General features: G+C 56.7%; 2 protein-coding genes across 4 annotated transcripts in view; one reads left to right on the top strand and one right to left on the bottom strand.

The window, feature by feature from the left end:
- Positions 1-1712, top strand: part of DRD2 (dopamine receptor D2) — a 64169-nt gene extending 62457 nt beyond the window's left edge. For both annotated transcript variants that reach the window (XM_036324409.1, XM_036324408.1), the window contains one exon: positions 605-1712. In XM_036324409.1, the coding sequence (XP_036180302.1) occupies positions 605-798 (194 nt within the window). In that variant the 3' untranslated portion in view covers positions 799-1712. The remainder of the gene's footprint in view (positions 1-604) is intronic.
- A 7005-nt stretch (positions 1713-8717) lies between these two features.
- On the bottom strand, positions 8718-22028 carry ANKK1 (ankyrin repeat and kinase domain containing 1). Of its 2 annotated transcripts, none has more exons than XM_036324405.1 (8): positions 21847-22028; positions 16294-16588; positions 14021-14172; positions 13750-13799; positions 12986-13141; positions 12212-12330; positions 11366-11402; positions 8718-10716 (listed from the first exon to the last, which is right to left on the bottom strand). In XM_036324405.1, exons 1-8 carry the CDS (start codon positions 22026-22028, stop codon positions 9410-9412), a joined length of 2298 nt encoding a protein of 765 aa, XP_036180298.1. In that variant the 3' UTR covers positions 8718-9409. The 2 variants fall into 2 exon arrangements, with proteins under 2 accessions (XP_036180298.1, XP_036180300.1); XM_036324407.1 differs by having other exon boundaries at positions 9410-10713.
- Positions 22029-22576: the final 548 nt, after the last annotated feature.

Genomic DNA, 22576 nt, shown 5'->3' with positions numbered 1-22576 from the left:
AGGGCATGGCTGTCAGCGGGCCCTGTCCACAAGGCAATGCTTTCAAATGAAAGTCCCTTAGGAAACCAGATGCTAAAGGTCAAAAATCTGGGTGGGATTGATGTGGGTGGCTGGGAACAGGAAGGACTGATGTGACCCTGTCCTCCAGGTAGCACCCGGCTAGTGTGTGACGCCCCCACGCCCACTTGGGTAGTGTGTGCCACCTCCACGCCCACCGACAGCTCTGTGATGTGCGTGGGGCAGGTGTAACTAGCCTCGTTTCACAAATGAGAGCACAGGGTCACAGCAGGTCGATCATGCCGCTGGGAGCGACTGAGCAGGGTTCAAGCTGGACCCTCTGCTCCAGTCCACAGGGTCTCTGCCCGGCAGTCCTGCCCTCACAGGCACCTCTCCCTCTCAGGGACCCCAATGTCCCAGCAAAGTATCCTGTGCACACGATGCCTTGACACCCAGGATCCCACCCCAGCAAGTCGGCAGAGTGGGTGGGACGGACATTGGTCTGGGCTGGGGCCTGCAGCATGCAATCCAGGGGCCCGCTGAGTGCAGGCCCTCCCAGCGATCTTCCCCCTGCCCTGGGCCAGCCTGACCCCACCCTCTCCCCCAGGCGTGTTCATCATCTGCTGGCTGCCCTTCTTCATCACACACATCCTGAACATTCACTGTGACTGCAACATCCCACCTGTCCTGTACAGCGCCTTCACGTGGCTGGGCTATGTCAACAGCGCCGTGAACCCCATCATCTACACGACCTTTAACATCGAGTTCCGCAAGGCCTTCATGAAGCTCCTGCACTGCTGACCCGCTGCCCACCTCCCTGCCAGGCGCCGGCCACAGTCCCTAGGAGCCCTGGGCGGGAGGGTGTGGGGTGGACTTCCCTTTGCCTGGCAGGCCCCGTAGTGTTAGCTCGACACCACGCCCCACACTGTCGGAATACCCTCACTCTGCCAGGGCAGTGTAGAGAGCCAGGCGTGGTGCCAGCCCTTGGGCTGGACCCGGTGGCTCAGGGGCAGCTCACAGAGCTCCCCTCCCACTTCCAGACCCTTCTCTTTGGCACCAAAGACAGGGCAGCCCGCTCTGGCCTTTCTCGGGAGCTGGTGTTGCAGGGGCCAGAGTCAGGCTCGAGGCTGCGCCCTCTGCTGGGCTCAGCCTGGTCCCCACAGGTTTGTGCTGGAGGGGACGGTGGGGAGGCATGGACGCTTCATAGCCCACGAGGCCCACGCCAGGGCTGTTGCCAAGGCCCCAGCTAACCTCCTTCTGGGGACACTCATGTAAATATCAGACCACAGAGTGACCCCCAGGGAAGCCCAAGCCAAAAGTCTTCACTCTCCCGCCGACAGGAGCCTCTGCTTCCCTCAGAGACCACCCCTCAGCTCACCCTGCCGCCTCCTGACGGACTCAGGTGAACTTCTTGTAGCAAATGTTAGCCAGCCTGGGGTAGGGGTGAAGATGGCTGGGGCCTGGATGGGGGTGTTTGAGGTTCTTTGGGGGCTGCCTCCTGCCATACTATGCCACAAAACCACTTCCCTTTTCCTTTGCCTCTTCTCTTCCTCCCCCCCCCCCCCTTCCCTCCCACTGCCTGGGCCTTGGAGGAGCCCTGCTGAGGGAGGAGCCCTGGCCTGGCCCTCCTGAGGGAGGATGGGAAGCTGCATTTGGGGGAGCCCCCAGCCCCAGGCTCTGTAACATCACTACACCAATAAAACTTTGACAAGTCACCTGGCGGCCCCTTGGGGACGGACACGGTGCCAATGGGCATGGCGCCACCTTGTCCTTCGCCTCAGAGGCAGCCAAGCCCTGTGTCTGTGCGGGGAGGGTGGAGAGGCACCCTGCACACCCTCCAGGAAAGGGTGGGGGAAAGAAGAAAGGAAGAGGTCCCTGGAGGACCAGGGAGGTGTGTGTACCTGTGTCTCCCCTCCTCCCGCCTTCTCCTCTCAAGCCGCTGAGTGCCCTCCGTCCTGCTACTGGGTGGCCCTGACCCTCAGCCGTCAGCCAAGATGGAGGCAAGAACATTTCCCGTGGGAATCCCAAGCACACCGTGGGCTCCCCTAACCGCCAGAGTGACAGGGGCTGCCAGAGGGAAGCCAGGCTGTCCCCACATCCCACTCTCCTGCTCCAGGGCCCAGCACCCTGGAGGATCGATCCTCAGCCCTCTCGCCCCCCAGGGCAGAGGCTCCGTGGAGAAGGTGGCCTTCGCGGTGCCGCTGTGCTGTGTCTGTCTGCCCCTTGCCCCTCTTCCGTGTCACGTCAGGGCCCTGTTTAGGGCAAGTTCAGGAAGCAGGGAGGCCCTGAAGGACGTGGCCTGGTCCCTCCCCTCTGCCTCCAATCCAATCACAGCTCCGAGCCTTCTGGGGCCATGACCCAGCAAGAGAAACAACCCCATGAAGAAGAAATATTCTCAACTTCTTGAGAATAACAGCAGTGATGACAAACAAGGAGCCGGCACCCACGGCCCAGCTCGGGAGCTGTCAGGGCATAATTTGCATGCTAAATGCAATATTTTTAGCACCGAAGTTCGGAGCACTTAACTTGCCCTGAACACTTAATGATGGACTGGGATCTTCTCCTTGAACCTGAACGTGGCCCTGAGCTCTGGGAGAGGCTCCTGTCCCCAGGAGCACCCGGATCCCAGAGGAGGGCAAAACAGTCCCTCATCTTGCTGGGGGTTCGATAGCCCAGTGCCCACCTTCTGGGGGAGGCACCAGATCCCAAGGGGGCTAGAAGCGCCAAGGGCCTCTCAGCTGCTGACACCCACACCATAGCCAACATACCCACAGCACACGCTCACCCACACCACACACTCACCCACACCACACACTCAGTCTGCAAAAGATCTTGACCTGGATGGAAATGAAAAGCTCATCTTGTCATTAGAAATCTTATGAAATCATATGGGTTTATCAGATGTGGTTATTGGAAGAGATGACAAAGGGAGGGAGAGAGGAAAATGGGAAGGAAGGAAGGGAGAGAAGGAGGAAAGGACTGAGAGAAGGAGAGGGGAGGGAGGCTGCCTCAGAGCAGCTTGGAGGGGCTGTGGCAGGGAGGAGAGGGGAATAGGGCAGGCATGGGCGGGAGGAGGGACGGGAAAGTGCCTACAGCTGTCATGCAGCTTCAACTCTCTGCCAGACAGCAGACTGACAGCTAGAGTGGGCAGGGGGCGGGCTGGGCCCCACCCCTTCCCCCCTCAGTACTTCAGGGGCAAAGGAATGAGTGTGGGGCCCAGGAACGCCAAGGTGGAAGGGGGTGGCCCAGGTTCTGGCTCTTTCCCAGGAGGCCCTGACATGGCCCCTTTGCCTTGACAGCAAGGGCGGAAAGGGAGCCGGAGGCTGGGCAGGCTACCGACCTCTGACTCTCTCTTCTCTCTGCTTTCCCCTGTGCCTGTCTTTTTTGTAGACTGACTTTTAGTCAAAGAAGCATCCATCTGCCTTGATAGCAGGTGCAGGCCCCCCACCTCCCCAAGAGCATGGCAAGGAGGCGCTCCTAAGGGCAGGCCTCTCTGCTCAGACGCGGCGGGGCAACCACGTGTGTCCTCTCAGGTGCCCGCACGTGGCTGTGAGTCTTCAAAGCTTTGGCCCTTATTCTTCCCCTGGGGGTTCCTGAGGAGTCCCAGGTGGTCATGGGCTGGGGAGATGTCCTGGGCATTGAGAAGGCAAATGGTGCAGGAAAAACTCTATCCCTTCATCCATCCATCCATCCACCCAGCTGTTGTCTTAGCGAATGTTTATTGAGCCACTGTTGTGCTCCAGGCCCTGAGCAAGGCACTGAGAATAAAATGGTGAAGAAGGTGGACAGGGTCCCTGCCTTCTCGAAGCTCACGGGACAGTGGACAATGGGCATGAATCACAAGGTAATGGCAGAGCTCCACATCCCCGGGCAGAGCTCTGGCTGGGTGTGGAGACCCAGCACCAGGGCACCGTTTTCCGAGTGGCGACGATGCCGTGGGATGCAGCAGCCCCGGTGGGCCTTGGCCTGGAGCAAGGAGGTAGGGAATTAGAGGACTTCCTGAATGGCAGATCAGGAGGCCCCCGAGAGAAGCAACTGCTGACCCTGCTTCCTGTGGCCTGCGGACAGGGGCAGCCAATTGCCAGCAACCAGGAAGTGAGGACTGGCCGGCCTTGGGGACATTGGAAATGCACCCACTTCTCTGATCCCTTCCCACACCACCCCTGTCCCAAGGATGCCTTGCCCAGCCTGTGGCCCACCGCTGCCCTGCCCTTCCAGCCCTAGGGCCCAGGCTGTGTCTGTGGCTTTGACTCCCATCTAGGCAGGGCCATAGGGGGCCTGCCCCCACGTGACCCCTTTCCTCACACCTCCAGGGGACAGGCCATATACTCCTGGGATAGAGGGTGGTGGCCTGGGTGGCAGGCTGGCCTTTGAACCCAGTCTTCTGACTATTGTCTTACATTGTCCGTTCTACCCACTTCCTGACCAGCCCTGAGCAAAGTGGGAGGAGGCTTGTATGGACAGAGCATTTTTAAAAAGGGAGGTAGAGAAAGAAACCCATTCCGGACTAGGCTTTCAGGGGCCATCCTTGGGGTGCCTGTGACCAGCTGCTACAGCAAATGAGTGTGTGTGTGTTGTGGGGGGGGGTGCTTGGCAGGGGCACAGCATCTAGTGTGGCTTCAGCAGCCAGAGGCGAGTCAGGGCACCAGTTCCTGAAGGTCTCTGCCAACCAGCTGCCCTGGCTCTGGTCCTGGGGTTCCGGGGAAGCAGAAGCTGGTGGCGAGAGAGCAGACCATCTTCCAAGGGGGGGGTCCCACCCTGGCTTTTTAGGGTTCTGGGTCAGGGAGAAGGGGGCGGTGATAAGAACACTTTCCCACTCCCTCTCCTACCCCAGCTCTGCCGTAAAGCTGGTGTGAGCTGCGGGCAGAGCATGCGGCCTGGAGGGTGGCGGGAGGGGCCTCACGTCCACCAGCAACGCTGCAGGGCCGCGGCCCTTGTGTGGGCTTTCTCCCGTCTGCACACCTGGCTTCTGTCCCGAAGCCTGGAGGTGTGTGTGGGGCCGGAGCGAGGGAGGCAGCCTACCTGGCATCTGGGGGCAGCTGCTGCTGGTGAAGTGAGGGACAGGTCAGGTACGGGGAGGGGCTGGGATTTGGTAGGAACAAAGCTCTGGCAGCAGACCTTCTGGGTTTTTCTGATGAGGCTCAACTCCAAACTTTCCACCCTGTCCGCCCCCTGAGAGCGTGGTCTGTGGAGGCCGGGCTCCGGCCGCCCCCCCCCCCCCCCGCTCCCCCCCACCCTGGGAAAGCCTGGGGTGGGCAAGAGAGGGTGGAAACTGCCGGGAGGAGACACGTGCCAGGTCTAGTGCTGCTCTGTGACCCCTAGCCCGAAACACTGACCTGACCCCAGTCCTGCTACACACCCAAGCGCGGGGTCCACCCCTCCCACAGCCTCTGTACTGCGGTGGACAACAGGAGGTTTACAGTGTGAGTACTTGAAACACAGCGTTTATTCTTGTATTATTATTTACTAATTATTGTGTTATTGACCATACAAACAATTGTATGCCTATTTTTGCCCTCGCCTGTATTATCTTCCGGCCCTTCTCCGGGCAGGCTGAGCCCTCACTGCTCTGCCCGGCTGAAGACCGAGTAGGGACCAACGCCAGCCCTGGCCCCGCCCTCCGTGGTGGATGCAGACACGGCTCCCCTGCTTTGCTTACACTAAGCCCACTGGCTGGGTCCAGAGCTCAGGGTAATCCCATCTACGGATGGTCATTGGGGCTACGTGGCAGCGGGCACGGCCCACAGTGGGCTCCCCGCCCTGCAGCTGGCCTGATGCGCCTTGAGGTGTGTTCCAGGTGGTGCCATGCTGCCCTGCAGCACGTTGCCCTACAGCACACGGCCCCTTCCTCCCCGGGGTGGGCCAGCAACGGAAAATAGCAGTGGCTCCTCTGAGCATCCACCAAAAGGCTCCCCAAAGCTGGCTTGTCGGAGCCCCCCTCCAAGAGAAAAGTTCCTCTGACTTGGGAGAAACTGCAAGAAGCGAACATGTTGAGCGCTTGCTAACTGCTCCCCCTTCCGACCCACAAGGCTCTGATTCTCCTGTGACCACCACCAGTGAGATAAGCAGCTGGCTGTGGCTGTGCACCAGGCTCAGAAAGTTCCAGCAACTTGAAGTCACCACTAGCAGGTGGCAGGCAGGACTGGCATCCAGGTCCACCTGTGTTCAAAGCCCGTGTCTCCCCACATCGCAGGCGCCCAGAGCTTCCCTCCCCGGCCTCAGTCCAGCTTAGCCACTACCCTCTGTCTCTTACTTTACAGCAACAACCCCGCAGCCATCATCGGAGTCAGTAGGCCTGGATGGCATGCCTAGAGGGCTGGGATGCAGAAATAAGCACCGGCAGGGATGCGCTCATCCAGAGGGAAGGCGCTCTCTGCACCTCCCTGCAGGGGGCGTAGATACCGAGCGACCCTCTCTAGCCAGCAGTCAGCGAAGGCTTCCTGGGTGGGGATAGGCACGCTGGATCTTGAAGAGTACGGACTGCACTGTGGATGCTTACATTTAACTCACTGAAGTGGAAGATGTGCTCCTTCAGTTGCACCAGCCACATTTCAAATGCTCACAGCAGCACGCGGACCTGGTGGCTGTCCTCTTGAACAGCCTCAGACAGAGAGCGTTTCCACCCTCCCAGGAAGTTCTGTGGGGCAGGCTGGTCTACAATAACTCCTAGGCTAGGAGTTTAGGTACCTTCCCCTAATGGGAGGGAGGAAGGGTGAGGAGCAGGCTGGCGGAGGGCAAGGGAATGCTCAGTTTGGGCCACGGCGAGCTTAAAAGGTTAATATCACATCCAAGTGGAGATTGAGACGTTCCTATCCTCCTCAACCCCAATCTCCCTAAATGGTTTGCAATTCAACTGGACACCCTCTCCTTGGGAATTTCAAGGGCCTCACTAACATCCAATCCTAAACATCCCTAGGAAACTGCTAGGAGGCAGCCGCTGAAGTGGGTGCAGGGTGGATGCTATGTGTGTCTGTGTCTGAACTCAAGGTGGATGCTGGGTCTGCCTGGAAAGGGGGGGCTGGAAAGAGACAAGAAGGTGCTAGCAGGCGATGAAGGGCGGTGCTGGCCGGGGCCCGTCTAAAACCCCCAGCTCCGTTATCTCTAAGAGGAAAGAAGTAGCGGAAGCAGGGGTCTTAGGACCTCAACCTGGGCCCTGGGATCCTCAGGGTTGAAATGCTTCCTAGAGATAGTCTTGTCCGAATCTCATGAAATCCCTGCCATCCATAGGGCAATAAGTGCAGAAGGATGACCTAACTCTTCTAACTCCTTTCTTTCAAGGTTTTTCCTCAAACCCTTTCCAATAGAGTAAGACAGACACCACTGTTCCTCTGCGGCTCTCTCCCGACCACTCCCGGGGATCAATCTGGGCTCCCCTGGTGTGAATATGTAGCCCACATCCCTTCTCTCGCTCACTCCCAACCCTTGACATGGAGCCAGACCCAGACCTCAGGGCGCAAGAGGCAAACAGCACTGAGCCCCGCCCCTTCCCTCTTCCACTCCAGCACGTTCTGGCAAAGACAGAACTCCAGGGACATTTTTAACTACAAGCCGTGCCTCCGGCTTAGTCTCAGGGAGAACAAGGAGAATGGGCCAAGAGGCTAGCAAGGAGCAGGAGGATGGAACCTTCTACTCAGTGCCCCCTGCCCCCGTCCTCAAGACTCCCCACTCATCCTACCAGGAGAGGAAAAGGCTGCAGGCCAGTGTCTGTCTTCCTGGATCCCTAAGGAATGGCACAGAGAGAAGCCACAGGTCGCCCCCTGGTGGGTGTTCTCAGCCCTGGCTGCTCTCCACCTAACGCCTGGATGCTGTCCCGGAGACTCTGGGTAGCGCCAGATATTTAATAAGCCGCTCTAACAACCCCCTCACACACTTCCCCCGGGAGATTCTAGTGTGCTAGGGCACACCCAGCTCAGAGCTGCCGGGGTCTCTGTGGGGCTCTAGGCTGCGGCATGGTGGGGTGAAGTGTCTGGGACCCATGAGCTGGCACCACAATCCAGAGACCACAGGATGGGAGACGAGATGCTCCCAGCTCTGCTGAAGATGACGCATGAGCTTGGCATGTACATGGGCAACAGGTGTCTGCTTTGCCGCCCTCAGGCCACACTGAGGTAAGCCTGCCAGCTAAGGGCGCTGCATGCAGCCGGGGAGGGTGGCACGCAAAGATGGCCTGCCAACTGGCTGAGGACGGAGCTGGCCATTAGTTGGGGCAGAAGGTTCCTTTTCTCTGACAACCACAAAACATCCTTGAGTGGAGGGGCTGCTCCAGCAGTGTGGAAAGGTCGAGAGGGCAGATGGGACCCCTAGGTCACCTGTCTTGCCCCCACCACAGCCCCCCTCCACCCCCTTCCAAGGGTTGCCAGCCCTGGTAGAGCCAGAGAGGAAGCAGATGCCAGCCGACCGCTGAGCCAGCATTCGGTCACACAAGGCTAGTGTGAGCAGTCCCAGCCCTGTCCCAACCTGCCCCATAACCAGCAGGCCAGGCCCAGCCAGCTGAGGTGGGCACGCTGTGGTCACAGGAGAGCTCTCCGCTGCTGCTGCACAAGAAAGGCCTGCCCGATGAGTGCCATGGAACCCAGATAACCTCCTCCTCCCCAGCACCCCCTCCTCCTGCCCCCTGGGCCTCCTCGTGTGAACTCATGGATCTTACACACACGCACACATACACCCCATCTAACACTACTGGCCCCTGTACAGCCAGGCTCCACAGGCCAGTCTATCTCTAAGGGGGAGACTCAAATCACAGCTTTATTGACTTTAGGGTTTGAACTTAGCCACACAAAGTGGACACAGCGAAGGGTGGTCAGGGAGACCAAGAACTGAGCGTCCACACAGGATCCCCTGTGGGAAGTTGGAGCACCACCTTCCTTCCCTCCAAGAGGGACCAGGCCACGGCGAAGGTGTGGTCAGTGCAGCAGCAGGGCGGCTGGCCGGTACATGATAAGCAGAATGTCCTCTGGACTTTCAGCTCCCGCCCTTGTACGAAGTGCAGGTGTCTGGATCTCCTGGCCCCACCCAGGTAAGGGGCCAAGTCACACAGACCTGAGCTGGGGGAGCACTTCTGTCTCCTCTGTGCCTTTGTCCTCAGAGCGGGTTCCTGGGATGCAAAGGGCCCTGTGAGCCCAGGGGCAGCTGGCTAACGGTGGCAGGAGTCTTGGGAATGAGAAGGGAATTCACTTTGGGGGCTCGAGTCCAGGTACAGGAGGAGGAGGCTGGGTCTGCTGGACTCGCACTTGGGGGAGGTGTTGAAGGACCTCTCCAAGCCAGGGCCCCTCCCTGGCTGCAACCTCAGCGTGCCTCTTCCTGTCCGTCCATCATGCAGGGGACTAGGTGGCAAGTACAGGGAAGGGGCCCTGCCAGAAGCCCAGCGCACTTCACCAACCCCTCGTCCTCATGGAGAGGAGAGCCCAGGTGTCTATACTTCGGTCTGGTCTCCAGGCTCAGCACTGCCCACAATGGCCAGCGAGGGCTCCTTGCCTTCCAGGAAGGTGGCGACGCTCTGCTTTTGGCTCCGGAGGGCCAGCTGCAGGGGTGTGCAGCCCTCCCCAGCCTGGACGTCCATCTGGGCACCAGCTTTGACCAGCACTTTGAGGATAGCCATGTTGCCCTTCAGGGCAGCTAGGTGGGCAGGGGTCCAGCCTCCCTTGCTGCGGGCATGGACGTCTGCGTGGTGCTCCAGGAGGTGGATGACACTCAGGAAGCTGCCCCTCTGCACCGCCAGGTGGAGGGGTGTCCAGCCTGACTGCTCGGCAGCATTGGGGTCAGCCCCGCATCGCAGCAGCGCTGCCACTACCTCCTCCTCCCCGTGGCGGGCAGCCAGGTGCAGGGGGGTCCAGTTCATGCTGCCGGGAGCCCCTAAGTCTGCATGGCTCTCAGCCAGCAGATGGATGATCTCCAGGTGGCCCTTGTAGGCTGCTAGATGCAGGGGTGTCCAGCCCTGCTGGGTCGGCAGCTCGAGGCTGGCCCCATGCCTGAGCAGCATCTTGCAGATAAGGTACCTGCCCCTGGCGGCTGCGGTGTGCAGTGGGCTGTAGCCATCCCGGTCAAGGGCATCAGGGGCCGCCCCACTCTTCAACAGGTGTTGGATGGCCCTCACTTTGCCTCGCTCCACGGCCAGGTGCAGTGGTGTCCGCAGGTTTCTCTGCTGAGCATCTAACTCAGCCCCCTGGCCTGTCAGCAGCTTGACCAGGGTGACATGGCCAAAGTAGGCGGCCACGTGGAGAGGGGTCTTGCCCTCGGCCTCCCGCAGGTTGGGGTCAGCTTGACGGGAGACCAGAAGTCGTGCCACATTTTCAAAGTTGTTCTGTGCAGCCAGGTGGAACGGGGTCCACCCCTCATGCTCCTGGGCATCCACGTGGGCCCCGTGGTCCAGGAGCAGGCGGGCGATTCGGTCGTCCCCATTCTGGGCTGTGAAGTGCAGCGGAGTCCAGCCGTCCTCATCGGCCAGGTTGGCGTCGGCCCCGTGGTCCAGGAGCAGGGCGCACAGCTCAGGCTGCTGGTCCTGGGCGGCAATGAGCAGGGGCGTGTAGCCGCAGGCCGTTTGGCAGTCCACGTCGACCTCATGGGCCAGCAGCAGCCTCACCTGCTCCACGCTGCCCTGCGCCACCAGGAAGTGGAGGGGGGTGACCTTGTTCTCGTAGATGCGCAGCTCCTCATCGCTGGGGACCAGGCTCTCACTGTCCGAGAGCTGCAGGACCCGCTTCAAGTCGCCTCCTAAGTCTGCTGGGAGAGAGGTGGGGTTGAAAAGAACCTTGACCTGCCCAGAGGTCATCTCAGCCACCCTTCTGCCTCCTGAAGTACCTCCCGGGGCGGGGCAGTGGCTAGAGAAGCAGCTTTCCTGACACCCAGGTCTCTGTGCAGTTCTTCCCCTGAGAACGGGGGGCAAGGCCTGAGTGCAAATCCTGACCCACCGCTCAGCATCACGTGCCCTGAGCCAACTCTGACTCTGAGCCTCCAGGTCCTGATCCTTAAAGGGGACACAAACAACGCCCACCTCATATTACCATTGTGAAGACAGATTGCCCTCCCCACCACTCCCCAGCATCCCAAGATTCTGATTTCGTTAGTCTAGGTCAGTGGTCGGCAAACTGCGGCTCGCGAGCCACATGCGGCTCTTTGGCCCCTTGAGTGTGGCCACGAAGTTTCAATCGCACTGTACGTGCGCGCCCGCACGTGGTATTTTGTGGAAGAGCCACACTCAGGGGTCGCAGTTTGCCGACCACTGGTCTAGGTGGCCCAGGCATTGGCATTTTTTTTTCATTCTCTAATTCCTGGGGGGTGGAGGTGAGAGGGGGCCTGGGAGGCTGGGAAAATGGTGTGGTTTTCTCTTCCCCGCGAATTCTCTGGCTCCTGATGTGCATTCTGGACTCACCGCTGTCTGTGAGCTCCTGGCTGACCTCCTCACTGACCTGGGGAGGGAGAACCAGAGACCCAGGGTGGATCAGCAGGGCCGTTCTGGTCCATGCCATCCGCCACTCCTTCCCTCTCCCCAGTACTGTCCTTCAGGGGTAGGACTCACATCCCCCAGGTGCTCAGAGGCCCCCCTCCTAGCCACTCCCACCACCAGCTGTGTCTAAAGGAAAACCTGATCAGGGAGACTGCTAGAAAAAGGTGCCCCAGGGCCTTGACTTCCCCTTGGGCCACATGGCAAGCAGGGTGGCTGTGTGGGTTCAGCCGGGAGCCTACACCAGTGGTCGGCAAACTCATTAGTCAACAGAGCCAAATATCAACAGTACGACGATTGAAATTTCTTTTGAGAGCCAAATTTTTTAAACTTAAACTATATAGGTAGGTACATTGTTATTAACTTAATTAGGGTACTCCTAAGGCTTAGGAAGAGCCACACTCAAGGGTTCCAAAGAGCCGCATGTGGCTCGCGAGCCGCAGTTTGCCGACCACTGGCCTACACCAACCGTGGCTGGCTTGCAAGTCAGGGAATGGACAGGAGAACAGTGATGGTGCCGATGTCCAGAGTGGGGAAGCCTGGGCGAGCTGAGGTCTCCCCCTGCAGGACAGGCCTCTGCTTCATCCCACACATTTGAGAGAGTCCACGCCCACCACTAGCCCTAGAGAACCTTGGCATACTTAGGGAAACGGGACCCCTGGCACAATGAGGGCTGGGTCCCCACTTCCCCTTCAGCCAGGCGGCCTTGTGAGGGCCACACCTGTACACCACCCCCATTGCCTGCCACAGACCATGCCCAGCCACCGCACCCACCTCCCGGGGCCAGCGGAGAGACGGCTTGCAGGACACCTTCCTGGCCAGGGCCTCGCTCTCGGGGTCTGTCACAGGGCTCTGGAGCAGCGACAGCAGCAGGTCCGTCTCGACGGTGATGTCTGCTTCACCAGAGAGAGAGAGAAAGGAAGGAAGCCACAGGCAGACTAGCAGTCCTCCGCCACTGTGGATACGCTACGCTTCCTGTGCCCCCACCCCCACCTCTGCTCCTGGGCTCACCCACATCGCACATGTGCACCCAGAGGCAGGCAGAAAAGATCGGTCCCAGCCTCGCTCAGCGGGGCCACGTGGCAGGTCACTGACCTCTGAGGGTCAGTCCTTCTTCACAGATGAAGGGAGGACTAGGTGAACTCTAAGTGCTCACACTCATGCCTATGGGCATGTTTGCTCAGTGAGCTCCTGGTCTGGGAACATTTACAATGGCGACAGTAAGTAGTACCCGGAGAACTCAGAAGCAGCAGAGCCAGGCCCAGCTGCCTTCCCGAAATAAGGGCTTCTAAGCACCTCCCACAGGCTCAGGGCAACTCCCAGAGGTCAGACCCCCCCCCCCTGTCCCCCCCCCCGCCCCCGCGCACCCGCCCCAGTCCCCAGCTGCCCTGAACCCCAACCCCTTCCCAGCGCTGCATGCTGCCCAGAGCCCCCAGGCCTCTCTGCAGAGCCCTCAGAGTGGCCTGGGGCCCCACTTCCTCTCCTGACCCTTCCCACCCCAGCCCCGCCCTACTCCCCATTCCCTGGGCAGGCCAGGCAGGTGAGAACCTGAAAAGCAGGGTCTCTTCTTGGGGTCCTGGTCCCAACAGCGCTTCATCAGGTCCACCATCTGCTGGGCCTCCCCTGGCCACTCATCAGAGACAGACTGTAGGGAGGGCCTCATGCCCGTAGCCACTCCGATGATGATGTTCATCATATTGAGGCCTGCGAGAGGAGCCCAGGAAGTGTGGGTGCTGGAAGGCAGGGCGCTGGGGGGGAGGGTGGGCAGAGGGGCTGGGCAGAAGGGGGGCTCTGAGGACCCCACAGGGTGGTGCACCCAGCAGGGCCCCTATGAATGCATGGGGAGTAAACAGCTAGATTGCAGGTCCACATTAGGTTCTAAGTATCTGGTCCAACCTCAGCCACCTCCCAACCCAAGACCAGACATGACCCCACCCTATTGACCTTTGCTGTCCAAAGATAGCAAGGCTGACCAATAGGCCTAATGGTGAACTTGACTTTCAGCTCCACTGGGTTATCCCAGTTTCCTGACAGTCTGTTTCCCTGACATTCTCGGCAGCAGGGTGGGAGTGGGAGGTGCAGGGAGGAGCACAGGAATGAGAGCAAAAAGCCTGGCCTGGGCTGACCTTCACCCCACCTTTCACTGTAAGGTGAGCTCTGGAAAGTAGGGGAGGAAGGAAGGTGGGTATGGATGGGAATCCCTGAAGAGTACCCCACAACATAAACCTGCCCTGGCCTTGTCCCCATGAACCCTCAGCCCTCCCACAACCCCTGCCAGGACCCCATCTGAGGGTCCCACTGCCGTCTGCTACCTGAGTATGGTTTCTTTTGAGTGAGGACGTCCCAGATGACAATCCCGAAGCTGCAAATGGGGAAAGTGTTCCTGGTCAGGGGGCCCCATGGGCCACACAATCCCAGGCAAATTCTCTCCATCCAGAGTCCCCTCTCCATGCCTCCCCCTCCCATGGGGGCAGGGAAGGCAGACCTCATCCCTGCCCTACCCTGTCCTTTGGGCCCTGGGTCCAGGCAAGGCTATGACAAGCTACTTCCTGGGTATGGAGATGGGGCCAGCCCCCCTCTCACCTGTACACATCGTATTTGGGTCCTGGGGCCATGTTCCTCTGCAGGAACATCTCAGGGGGCATGTAGCTGAGGGTGCCCCGCAGAGCCGACCTCTCGATGTACTGCATCCGGGTTGACTGTTCCATCCATTTAGACAAGCCAAAGTCCGAAATCTGGGAGGAAGCCCGGGGTGAGGACGGGGGCAACACTCTTGCCTCCATAGAACTGTTTCTCTCCCCTTCCCAGCCCAGCTCTCCCACAGTGATCTGGAGGACCTTATCTTTTCAGAACCCATTTCCTCATCTATAAGCCTGAAATAATGAGTCCTTAACTCATAGTGCTATTATGAACATTAAATGAGTACATAAGCCAAAAGCACTCCAAGCAATGCCTGGCATAGTACATACTTGGGAGGTGTTGCCTTCATCCAGAGGGACTATGGACAAAGTTGCTCATTGGTGAGCGTCTGTCCATCCCATCTCCACAGGTCCTGAAGCATTTACACCACAGATATGCACCCCCTCTTTACCTCCATCCATTAATTCATTCATATGCTGAGTGAGCAGTCACTGAGTGCCAGTTCGGCTGGGTACTGAGGTTGAGGCAGCAGATAGAAAAGATGAGAACCCTCACACCCACTCCTGTCCCAAGTGGTTATTCAGAAAGGGGTATAGTCACTAATGAAGCAGTGTCACATGTCCTATATAATAAAGAGCTAATATGCAAATGGTCATCACACCCTTGCGCCCTAGTGCAGGAACTGCTCAGACATTCAACACTGGGGAGAGAGGAATGGGGACCAGCCAGGCACAAAGGAGCTCATGAGAGAGGAAAGGGGATCAGCCAGGCTGTGGCCCGGGAGAAGGACAAGCCATTTGCCTGGTGGTTCTGGGTGCCAGCACCTGCAGCCCGGGAGAGGGACAAGCCACCTGCCTCAAGGTCCCTGGTGCCTGCGGCTATGGCCCAGGTGAAGCCACCCGCCCATGGTCTCCTGTGGCTGCGGCCAACCTAGGTGAAGCCAGCCCGGGTCCTGGGTGCCTGCAGCAAGCCAGAGGGAGGGAAGGCCAGGTCCGGGTGCCTGCGACTGGCCAGAGGAGGGAATCATGGGTCCCGGGTGCAGGGCAAAGCAGAGGTGGTTAGGGGCGATCCAGCCAGCAGTGGAGCAGTTAGGGACGATCAGGCTGGTAGGGGAGCAGTTAGGGGCAATCAGGCAGGCAGGCAGAGGTGGTTAGGGGTGATCAGGCAGGCAGAGGTGGTTAGGGGCAATCAGGCAGGCAGGCAGAAGGGTTAGGGGTGATCAGGTAGGCAGGGAGGCAGGTGAGCTGTTAGGAGTCAGCTGTCCCGGATTGCAAGGGGCAGTTGGACATCCCCCGAGGGGTCCCAGATTGGAGAGGGTGCAGGCCTAGCTGAGGGAACCCCCCCCCACACACACATGAATTTCATGCACCGGGCCTCTAGTATTATATATTATATATTTACAATGGGAATTAGCAATATGAAGAGACAGAGGTGTAATAAGGGTATTTTACAGGGGCTTGCAGGGTGGATCAGGGAAAACCTCCCTGAGGAGGTGATGTTTAAGCTGAGAACAGAAAGATGACTAGCCCTTTGTTAGATAAAGGGGGGCAGGGGGAGGAGGAGAGAGAGGGGAGTGCTGTTCCTGACAATGGGAACAGAACATAAAAAAGTCCTGGGGCAGCCCTAGCTGGTTTGGCTCAGTGGATGGAGCATCAATCTGTGGACTAAAGAGTCTCAGGTTCGATTCTGGTCAAGGGCACATGCCCAGGTTGCAGGTTCAATCCCCAGTGGGGAGTGTGCAGGAGGCAGCTGATCAATGATTCTCTCTCATCATTGATGTTTCTATCTCTCTCTCTCCTTCTTCCTTGCTCTCTGAAATTAATAAAAATATATTTTTTAAAAAGTCCTGGGGCAGAAAAAGAGTGGCATATTTTAGGAACTGAAAAAAAATGGCCATCATGACCTTTTATAGGGCCATCTCATTTACACACATCCCCACCTGAAGCAAAGCATGGGAAGGACAGAGATTTTTCTTCCCACCTCGGAAATGGAAGACTGAGGCCCAAAGAGGGTTGTTGCAGGCATCCTGATACCCGGCTTCACGCACCAGTTCCACTGCTCACCCAACTGGTTTAGGTGTGATTGCTGCCTTCAGTATTCACTCATGAAGGAAACTGCTTAAAGCTCTTGACAGGCCAGTCAGACAGGTAGATAATCCTGCCCACCGGGAGGAGACTCCAAAGTTAAAGGGGGCAGAGGCTGACCAGGGCAATTACCTTGACGTGCATGCTGCCGTCCAGGAGGATATTGCCTGGCTTCAGGTCCAGGTGGAGCAGAGGCGGCTTGATGCTGTGGAGGAAGTTCATGGCCAGGCTGGTCTCATGGATGATGCGGAATTTGAGCTGCCAGGAGATGCTGTGTGTGCCCAGCATCTTCTCCAGGGAGCCGTTGGCCATGAACTCCATCACAATGCCCAGGGGCTGCTTGCACACCCCGTAGATGGACACGATGTGCTGAAACTTGACCTTCTCCATTTTGGTTGCTTCTTCAATGAGGCAATTCACATCAGAGCTGTGGAGGGGGATGGAGTGAGAGGTGAAAGGAGGTGACTATCAGTTACAAGAACAACTAGCAGAACACACAGCCTAGGCTTGATGCCAGCCCGTGCAGACCCAGAGGAGGCTTGGGAGCTCATGAGGTGGAATAGGAGGAAGGAGAGACCTGGAAGGATGGCCAGGAGGACACACGGGCTAGGCTCTAGACGGCCAGCAGGAAAAAAGACAGGAAGTAAAGGAGTTTGCAAGGTAGCCCTGGCCAGTGTTGCTCAGTAATTACAGCACCAGAATGCGCACCGAAGGGTTGTGGATTCGACTCCCGCTCAAGGGCACCTACCTGGGTTACAGGTTTGATCCCCAGCCCTGGCCGTGTCTCTCTAGCATGGATGTTTCTCACTTTCTCTTTCCCCTTTCTCTCCCCTTCCCTCCCTCCCTTACACCCTCTCTAAAAATCAATGAAAAAAATATCCTCAGGTGAGGATTAACAACAACAAAAAAGTCTGCCGTTAATTCTGGCCTTTTGTCTATATCTCCCCCAGTAGATTGCAAGCCCCTGGAGGGCCAATATTATGCCTCCTGCTTCCATTTTAAAATGTTTTTATTGCCATTTTGATTATGAAAGTAATACATACACCCTGTAGAAAATCTAGATAATACAGAGAGTTATAAAGAAAAAAATTAAATTGTTAGTATTCCAACCTTTCAAATTTGGCCTCTCTCAATACTTTAGTATATTCTTTTACAACACATTTCCAAGGCCTCTGTCTCCCTCCCACCTTTCACTCCTTCCTCCCCTTTCTCCCATCCCGCCACATGGTGTGGGCTGGTTCTCGTAGCCTGAGCACTTCCCTACATTGTTATTCTCTCTGCAGCCACTGAAGCAAGAACTTCAACAGCTGCATGGTATCCCATGTTAGGAGAAACTGTAATATGATGCGTGTAGGTGCTCCCCAGAGCACATTACCATGCACAGCACAATATATCTTTGTTGAATCTAACAGAAGTCAAGACGTAAGGGAAGGCCTTAGAAAACAAGCATTTGCAAACCCTCTCGCTCTTTTCACTGAATGTGTCCACAGAGCAGTGAACATGCAAATTGCTACGAATTGTTTGGGAATTGCAGGATGAGGATTAGGGAGAAATGACATTTTGGTTGCTTCTTCAACGAGACAATTCACATCAGAGCTGTGGTGTATTTGCAGAGCTGTGTTGGCACTGCAGTCAGAAGCTGCTGGCAATGTGCTCACGGGGCCCCTGAGGGAAGCCAGCCAAACACTCCTGAACTCCAGGAAGAGGCACCTGCTCTTCCTCGAATCTGGGCTGGCTGGCCAGTCCCGGTTCTCCCGTTCTCCTCTCCACTTCCCTGTGGTTCCAGAGAGCTCCCCGTCACCTCTGTGATATTTTTAACTGTCAATCCTTGCGTCCTCTGAGTTCACAGGAACTGAGATATCTGTCATGAAGTGGGAAAAAGCAAGGGATCCGAGGGCACTGTGCCCTGATTCAAATCCCAGTTTCACCACTTGCTCTCTGCATGCCCTGGGCAGGCAAGCTCTGCACATCAGTGTCTGGACTGTGAACTGGAACAGCGGGAATTGCATAATTCCCCTGGACACCGGACTTCTTGAAAGCCTTGGTCCTGCCTGTGGTCTTGCTCTTTTCCTTATCTCCCACCGGCCTTTTTCATCTGGTTTCTGGTCTCAGGACTTCACTGAACAGCTGTTGCTATGGTTACCAATGACCCCACATTGGAATCTAGACTATGAACAATGTTCAGTTATCTGTTTATGGGTCAGATCTCTCAATCTCTTTTTCTCAAAATGTTAACTTACTTCAGCTGTGTGCCAACATTCTGCAGAATTTCTGCCTCTGGTTCTGGTCTCCTCTTCCTACTTCTGGATCATTACACCCAGTCCCAGGCCCTCTCCCTTCTTCTTCTCACTCTGTACTCTCCCTCTAGGCCCAGCCCCAGTCCCTCTCCCTTCTTCTTCTCACTCTGTATTCTGTCTCTAGGCAATCTTAGCATCTCCAATTGAGTATTTGACACTTACCATGACCAGAGCTGAACTCTTGCTCCTCCCTCATCTCAGTGAATGGGGCCTCCACCTCCTAGTCCTCAATGTCTTGGTGTCATCCTTGAATCCTCTCTTTCTTTCCTTCCCACACCAGTCCCTCAGCACATCCTGCCAGCTCTACTTTTAAAATATAGCAAGAATCTGATCATTTCTCACCACCTCTAGCCATGGCATCCTGGCCCAAGTCTCCTAATTGGCCTCTCTGCTTCTCTCCCTTACCCTCCACCATCTATTCTCAATCAGAGAATATCAGCCAGAGTGATATTTTCAAAATGGCAGTCGGAGCATGTCACTACTCTGCTCAGGACCTTCTAGGGGCCTCTACTCAACAACAGTAAAAGCTAAAGTTCTTAAAATGGCCTACAAAGCCCCACATGATCGGCCCTCAGACACAGATCCCTGATCTCATCTCCTACTAACCACTCCCTTCCTGACTCTGCTCTTGCCAAATTGGCCTCTTGCTGCTCCTCCATTATCTCAAGCATGTTCCCACTTCAGGACCTTTGCACTTGCTGTTCCCTCTGCCTAGAATACCTCTCCTTAATATGGCTTGCTCTTTCTTTGCCTCAAATCTCTACTCAAATAGTACCTAATTAGTAAGGGTTTCAAGTCTATATAAAATAGCAACCCTACCCCGACTCTGGCAATCCTTATCCCCCATACACAGATGGCCAACAAATTAATATTCCTAGATTAAATGTTTTCTTGGAAGATCAGATTACTCAACTCTCCTTAGGTATTTTAAACAAGATAATATCAGGTGGCTATAAGCGCCATAGATCAAATTATTTATTGATTTACTTGTTCACTTATTTATTATCTTCCTCCATTAGAATATAAACTCCATGAAGGGAGAGATTTTGGTTTCTTCACTCAATACTTAGCATGAATGAATGAATGTCATCCATGTCCTAGCTTTAATTATGCTTAACAGATGACTCACACATTTTAATATCGTTAGCTCAGACCTCTACTCTGAAGGCTACCAGATGACTCTTCTCGACATGTACAAAACAGAACTCATGCTCTTCCTCTCCAAACCTGGGCCTCTTTTCATGTTTCCCTTGTTTACTGTCAACAATACAGTCCAACAAATACTACTGAACACCAACTATGTGCCAGGCACTGGGGAGAGAGTGGGGAACAGGACAGACACAGACTCTCTCTCACAGAATAGACATTCTAGTGGACCCTCGTTCCTTTGGGCAAGCCAGACATCCAGTTAACCTTCACACTCCCTTCCTCGTTGCGACCCCTATAGCCAACCCAGCACCATCTTGAGTGGATTTTTACCTCCTAAATATTGCATAATCTCTCCCTTTCACTCAATCACAACACAGCAGTGTTTATTTTGGCAGCGGAGGGACAGACAAGGCCCAGGCGTGCTATTGTTGGTCTCATTGTCTGAACAATGAGAACAGTGTCCTAACTGGACCAGCATCCACTCTAACTTTCCAATCCACTCTCCACACTGCAATCCTGATCAGTTCCTCCCTGTCACCACCAACCCCACCTGATTGCAAAGCCTTCAGAGCTCTCCACTGCTCCCTCTCGCTCAACTCCAGCCACTTTTCCATCCTTTACTCAGTATTCCCCTCCTGCCATGGGCCCTTTGCACACTTTGTTGCTTCTTCCTGGAAAGTTTTCTCCTCTTCACCTACTTACTCATACTCATCCTTCACATATCAGCTCAAGTGGAACCTCCTCAGGAAAGCCTTTTTCTGATCTCAGTCAAGCGCTATTAATAAGCTCTCATAGAACCATACATCTCTCTTTCCTCGTAATACTTCTCACAGCAGCACACACTTAGTTTACATGTCGGTTAACTGATTAATGTCTTTGTCCCTCCAGGCTGTTCTCTAGGAGAACTGGGCTGTATCTGTTGTATTCATCATTATACCATAGGGTCTAGCACAGTGCCTGACATATAGTAGGGCAATAAGCGTTCACCAAGAGGATGAATGAATGAGGAGATGAAAGGAGGATCCAGTGAAGTAATACAGGTAAAACTCCTAGGATAGTACTCCATGCTTGGCAGGCATAAAGTACCATCAAATCCCTCACCCCGTTCCACCCAGGGAGTTCCTGGGACTTAGGAGGAAAGTGGCAGAAGCTATTGTCAGTGTCTAACAATGCAGTCTGCCAATGCCATCTGTTCCCTTTTGTTCTTTACTTCAAAGGCTGTAGATGGTTTGGACAAATCCTGGAATAATCTATCTCTACCCCAAAGCAACAGGCGGGTGTTAAGGGGGAAGGTGGGTGAGTCTGGAGCTATCTCACTTGAAACAGGTGGGGGTCTGGGAATTAGGAAGGGACGGGCTTGAATGTGTGGGACTTGAGGCTGTGTCTTGGGAGCTGGTACAGAGAACAGGACAAAGAGCATCCAAATACCATGCCAACAAGAGTGCTCCCTCCCAGGCCCTCTAGTTGAAGGCCCAGGAGCCGTGGGAGAAAGACATGGGTTTCATCCTCAAACTTCGCATCCGAGTGTCTCTTTCATGGCCGTACAGGGGACAAGTGCGCAGCCAGGACCAGCAAATCAGGTGGGAATGAGACTGGAGCCCATCTCAGGAGAAGGCAGATATGGTGGAAACAGTGGGAAGAGGTGCAGGTAGGGCGGGGGGGGGGGGGGGGGGGAGCCTAAGACAAAGGTGAGGACAGACATGGCAGCATTCCAGGCTGACCTCCCAGCAGGGCCTGTGAGAGCCAGCAAGTGGCCTGGGTGGGGTTGCCATCCCCCAGGCCTCCTCTATCCTGCACTCCTGGGCAGGGCCAGGACGGCCATGGGAGAGGACTGCTTCCCTAGGTCACTGAGCATCACAGAGCCGGGCAGGGCACAGCCTCCCAGCCAGCCCAGCCCTGCCGCCCTGAGGTGCTGAGGGTGGTAGGAGGGTGGCAGAGGGCCACCGAGAGCAGCCCTCGCCACCCTGACACCCAGAAGGAAGAAGGTGCCAGGAAGAAGGAGGCAGGACCAGTTTGGAGGGTAATTCCTGTTGCCCTGCGACCTCTGGATTCCACCAGCAGGTGTGGTGCCAGCTGCATGCAGTCACAGGACAAACGCGTGCTGAGCCTGGGGAACCTGGCCGCTGGCTGGAGTTTAGAAAGGCCGAGGAGACAAGCCCACCTCACCCTGATGGCCCCTGCCGGAGCCCCTGCCCTCAGTTTCTCCTCCCGAAAGAGAGGGGGGGGGGGCGACAGGTACCTGGTGGCGTCTGGCAGGAGGCAAGGGGAGCACTTGATGGCATACTGGGTCCGCCAGCGCCTGTGCTGCGCCTGGAACACCTGGCCGAAAGCCCCGCCGGCCACCCGGCGCCAGTCGCCCTCGAAGTCGTCGCGGGTGAAGACGGCGAGGCTGCCCAGCCGCTGCTCCACGTCCAGGGCCATGGGGCCGGCGCGCCGCACTCCGCAGGCCTGGCTCCCCGCCGCGCGCTCGGTGGGTGGGAGGCTGGGACCGGGAGGAGAGCCGCCTCCCTCCTTCCGCACGCACGAGGAGGAGCCAGCCTGTCTGCGAAGGCGGGGAAAACCCAGACCTGAGCCCTGTGCCCCAGGCAGCGGTGACCCGGGCCTGGGAAGAGGGTATGTCCCTCTGAGCAACCCCAAGAGACCCCTTGCAGCTGGCACCCTTCCTCAGGCTCCGCCTGTGAGCCCCCTGTCCACCCCCACCCGCTCCGTGAGCTAGGGGGGCGCTGGAAGGGGAGGGGTCCTGAAGTTGGGAGCAGGAGTCTGGCAGATAAGCTGGCCCCGTTTGATTCAGATCCAGCTCTAAGGGCAACTCATACTGAGGGATTATGAGGGTTCAGGACTATGCCAGGGGTCCCATTTCTGAGTGTGGATGCTTGCCCCCCCCCCCCCCCCCCCCCAGCAAGTATGGAGTAAAAAGTTACAATGGGGATTTTTCTGTTCTGAATCTGTGGGCCCCACTGGCTTAATGC

This window comes from Myotis myotis, unplaced genomic scaffold (genome assembly GCF_014108235.1).
Source record: "Myotis myotis isolate mMyoMyo1 unplaced genomic scaffold, mMyoMyo1.p scaffold_m19_p_10, whole genome shotgun sequence".
NCBI classification, from domain to species: domain Eukaryota; kingdom Metazoa; phylum Chordata; class Mammalia; order Chiroptera; family Vespertilionidae; genus Myotis; species Myotis myotis.
This window is presented reverse-complemented; position numbering and strand designations above follow the sequence as displayed.